Source organism: Eufriesea mexicana, unplaced genomic scaffold (assembly GCF_001483705.2).
Source record: "Eufriesea mexicana isolate 0111107269 unplaced genomic scaffold, ASM148370v2 scaffold3100, whole genome shotgun sequence".
In the NCBI taxonomy this organism is placed as follows: domain Eukaryota; kingdom Metazoa; phylum Arthropoda; class Insecta; order Hymenoptera; family Apidae; genus Eufriesea; species Eufriesea mexicana.
In genome coordinates, this window is record NW_016911128.1 from 17,965 (window position 1) to 22,573 (window position 4,609).

Consider the following 4,609-nt stretch of genomic DNA (forward strand, 5'->3'; position numbering starts at 1 on the left):
GCCGTATTTGGAACGCATCGATTTGACAGTGTTCCGGTTAAATTTATTTATTGGGACGGAACTGTGATGAGCCTTGTATTTATGAAGATTCTTCGTTTTATACATTATCTTTTTATTCGCATCCCAAGTTACCAGTTTATTGCTGGCACGTAGTTGCATGGGTCCCCCCTACAGGGTTGCGCTGATATCTTGTGGTTCATACGGTGCTGCCCGTTGATATGACGAAAATATTTGGACACTAGGGTATGTCTGAATTAATCAGATCGCATTGTGGGGATGTTTAGCTTTTAAGTTGGTATGAATGAAAGGTGATGCGTGGTGACGAGTGAATGTGGATGGATGGTAAAACTGGGAAACAAAAGAAGCGCGAAGAACAAGCGAGTGTGTGTCCGCCCGAACAATGGGCGAATGTTCCTTTTCCGCGCGAGAATGTGCGATGAATAATCTAGAACTGTTGTGAGAAACTTTGTAAAAATTAATATTATTAATAAATAGTTTAATAAGTGACATCGTCAAGTTTTCATTATCCACCACACGTATCGCAGATGCTAATAAATGGATCGTGTCCGCTACTTCTTCTAGTGAGAAGATATTCATTCAAGTAAATGTAGACATATGTTTTATGTAATAAATTTGTATGGATTTATTGTAATAAATTATAAACAAAATGATACCCTATTTTGACGTGACAAAAATATTCGGACACATTGTACGTTTACGATATTTCTCTGCCCGAGCAGTTAATGTTTTTGCAAGTTACCGATGAATGTTTACAAACATAGCTTTAGCCGAAGATGTTACCACAGTATCCCCCAGTATTGAGCTTGAAACACGTTGATATGGGTCGTAAAGGAAAGAATACATCGTTCGATTTACGTCAATTAATAATTTTTCATCGTGGAGAAAGAAAGCCTTACCGCGACATTAGTTCTTTACTTAAAATCAGTAAAAGTACGGTCGCTGACATTGTTAGGAGGTTTAAGGATGAAGATCGTATCGACTTTATTCCTCAATCTGGTCGACCAGCCGCTCTAACTGCGAGAGAAAAAAGAGGAATGGTTCGAAATATTAAAGCAAATTTTCGATTAAGTGCTTCGAAATTGGCGGCAGAACATTACGAAGAGACAGGAACACAAGTTCATCCCGAAACAATTCGGAGACTTCTTAGGTAACACGGGTACAACGGCCGTGTCTGTAGAAAAAGGCCTTTTATTAATGAGGCCAACAGGAAAAAGCGTGTATTCTTCGCAGGAGAGTTTATTTTAAAGGAGGAATCATGGTGGGACATCGTTACATTTGCCGATGAAAGCAAATTTAGCATCCACAATTAAGATGGAAAAAGAATGGTGTGACGGAAAGCGAATAAAGGGTTCCACCATCGAAACACGAGAGGTACCGTATAACACGGCAGAAGTAGCGTGATGGTTTGGGGCTGTATTTCGTCCAAAGGAGTTGGCAATTTAGTTTTTCTTGACACCATTATGGAGAAAAACTGTTACTTGCAGCTACTGAAGAGTAATTTATTAAATAGTGCAGAAAAAATGGGAATTCGCAACAATTTTAAGTTTTACCAGGATAACAACCCTAAACATAAAGCACGCACTGTACAAAAATTCTTGCCTTATCGTTGCCCGAAAGTTCTTCATCCTCCACCACAATCGTCGAATCTGAATCCGATTGAAAATTTATGGGACAACTTAGATCGTAGAATACGAAAAACACCAATTAATTCAAAAGAAGAATTCAAAGAAAGGTTACTGGATGAGTGGACTGCTAACAGTACGAACTATTTGGAAAAAATCATTTATAATATGTCGAACAGATCGAGGTACTTATTGAAACAAAGAGGCTATGCGACAAAATATTAAAAAATGTGTTTATGTAAATAAATTAGAGTTATATAATGTTATTTATGCCAAGTATCCGAATACTTTTGTGACGTGAAAATGGGGCATCATTTTGTTTATAATTTATTATAATAAATCCATACAAATTTATTACATAAAACATATTTCTGTTTACTTGAATAAATGTCTTCTCACTAGAAGAAATAGTGAACACGATCCATTTATTAGTATCTGCGATAGGATCTGATTAATTCAGACACACCCTGTATCCGAATATTTTCGCGAGTCACTGTATATCCTTAGTCGTCGTGCTATGATAGGGTACCAGGTAGAAGGATGCAAAGAAGGGATACGTTTCGTCCTGGACCTGCTACTAGTGGACTGGTCAGTAAGTCTTTCTAGCAGGTTCTACCTTAGACAGAGGATACTTGGGTAATCATAGGTACTTGTATTTATGGGAGGTCGAGTATTCATCGCGGACTTGCGAGAAAATTCTCAAACCTCCGTTTCAAGTAGGAATCTATCCATTGGCGAGGGTGAGAATGAAGCCGCTACACAGTGTTCCGTCGCGGAACAAAGACCGGTTCAAAAGACACCGTTGCGGTCTCTCCAACGGTCAAATCCCAAGTACCCAAATGACAAGAACATCGGAATCTCCTAATGTACCGTATCGCCGTTTCGTATCGTTGCAAAACTTCCTGCTTATTATTCCGATTGATCCCAGACATGCGAAGCAATGCAATCCACCTTCCATAAGATTAGGCGATAGCACTTGGGATTCTGTCAACAAGTGGCCTGAGGGAGGTCGGCACAAGTCCACGTGTGTCGTATCCTTGGACTTCGGCGAGCTGTGGAGCCATAAACGACCATACCTTTCCAGACGCGGTCATTTTCATTGCGGCTAATCTTCATGTACTTCACTCTGAGTGAAGGGGTTCCTTTACTACTATTTTCGGTTGAGGGACGTTTTCCTCTTTTTAAGGAAACCGATCAGCGGACCGAGAAAACTTTCTTCGTCCTATTTAACCAATCAAGGCACCGTTAGCCCCTCAGCGAATTCCCAATTTTTCTCAGTTCGATCACCCTGAAAATCGAGGAGTCAGTCGTTCTTATGTCTTTCAGTTCCCACGTTGTCTGACTATCTAGCATTCGACTATCCTTAAATTTCTCATGAAACATTGAAACCGTCGATGTTCGACTCGCTTGTAGTCCAGCGTTTAACATACCTTAACCGTTCTTCTTATTTGCGATCATCAAACCGAGTACTCAATATCAACATATTGCATACGGGTGAGGAGATATTTCGTCTTTAGCAAGCCGAACGTTGTGATCTGGCGACGAGATATCTCGTTTCCAGGTTTCTTCGACTCAATCGATGGTTTACGGAATTAAAAATATATTTCCTTGTTACGTTACCAGGGTAACGAAATCTCGCGTATTCTCCTAACAAATGGTTAGCGAAAAAAGTGAATGTCAACATTCCAAGAGCGTAAAAATCAGTCGGTCAGCATAGTCATTAAATCGTTAACTCTGTGTCGATCGTGTATCGTGCTTTATAAAGTGTTTTATTGGTGTACAGCACTTTGTTATTTCAAGGTTCGTGTTTCAATTTGTAAGTATTGGGATTATGGGTAAAAAGAAATAACTAACTCTATTTTATAATTATCTTTATTCTCTCGTAAGGAAGGTATATCTCAAGTATTCAGACTGTTCGCGTAGAGAGTGGAAACTAGAATGAAGAAAAAGGGTATGCGATTGCAGCTCGTCCTGGTCCCCTAATTCTTATCTAACGTGTAGAACGAATACTTCACGCATTCCCGGAACCTCTTCGGCTCATAGTTTAAAGATATATCTATTTCTCTTGACAGATTAATTTTTGTATATTCGATACGTTAAGACGTATCTTATTTTCAACAGCAAGGAAACAGCTTTTTAAAAATCATTTACATTTTCAATCTTTTAATGATAATTTATAATAAGAATTATTTTATGAAATAGACCCTAATTCTGAAATAGTAGCAAAATGACGCATAGAGGTAAAGAAAATGAAAGTCAAGATGAATTTCTGTTTGACGATTTATCGGATGCACCGAATAACACTTTAGACAAAAATGAACTCGGTGATAATAGCGACATTCTTGAATTGTGTGATGTTACTAGATATAGAAGAGAACTGAATAAAAAATATAATATTTCAAGCGAAAGTGAAGATTCGGAGACGGAGGCTGATGAGCCTTTAATTGAAGAATGGACAGAAGAGGATACGTTTCCAAATTTGAAACATTTTTACAGGAATTTGTGGTACATCATTACAAAAAAACCGCAATGTGAAGAAAGCAGTCGATTGTATAATCGGTAATGAATTTTTCGAAATTATTCGTGAGGAAACAAATCGTTATTATTTACAAAATGTACATAAACATGTAGGAAAGGAATAAGTACGGCACTGAAAGAATGTCAAGAGTGTTTGGGCATACAAGGAGAGTGTAAATCTTTCGGGTTCTATATTTAGATGAAACTTTTCAGGTTTGTAGGTTTAGTCATCCAATTCAAGAAAATATATCGTTATGAGGACAATTACTCAATAGTTCTGGAGATATTTATGATTAGAGTTTTATAATTGACTTAATTACAGATTTATTTCGAATATTTATCAAGTGCCGTTGTGGACTAATGGTGACATCCGAAAATACCCACGCTAGTGGCAGTTCTCGGATGTTGCCCTTAGGCTACAATGCCACTTGATAACTATCGATAATTAT

At 38.0% G+C, this 4,609-nt stretch overlaps 1 protein-coding gene across 1 annotated transcript; it reads left to right on the forward strand.

Moving 5' to 3' along the window:
* The first annotated feature begins 794 nt into the window (after nt 1-794).
* Nucleotides 795-1,172, forward strand: LOC108550838 (uncharacterized). Its single transcript, XM_017904733.1, has one exon. The coding sequence runs from the start codon at nt 795-797 to the stop codon at nt 1,170-1,172; it is 378 nt and encodes a 125-aa protein (XP_017760222.1).
* Nucleotides 1,173-4,609: the final 3,437 nt, after the last annotated feature.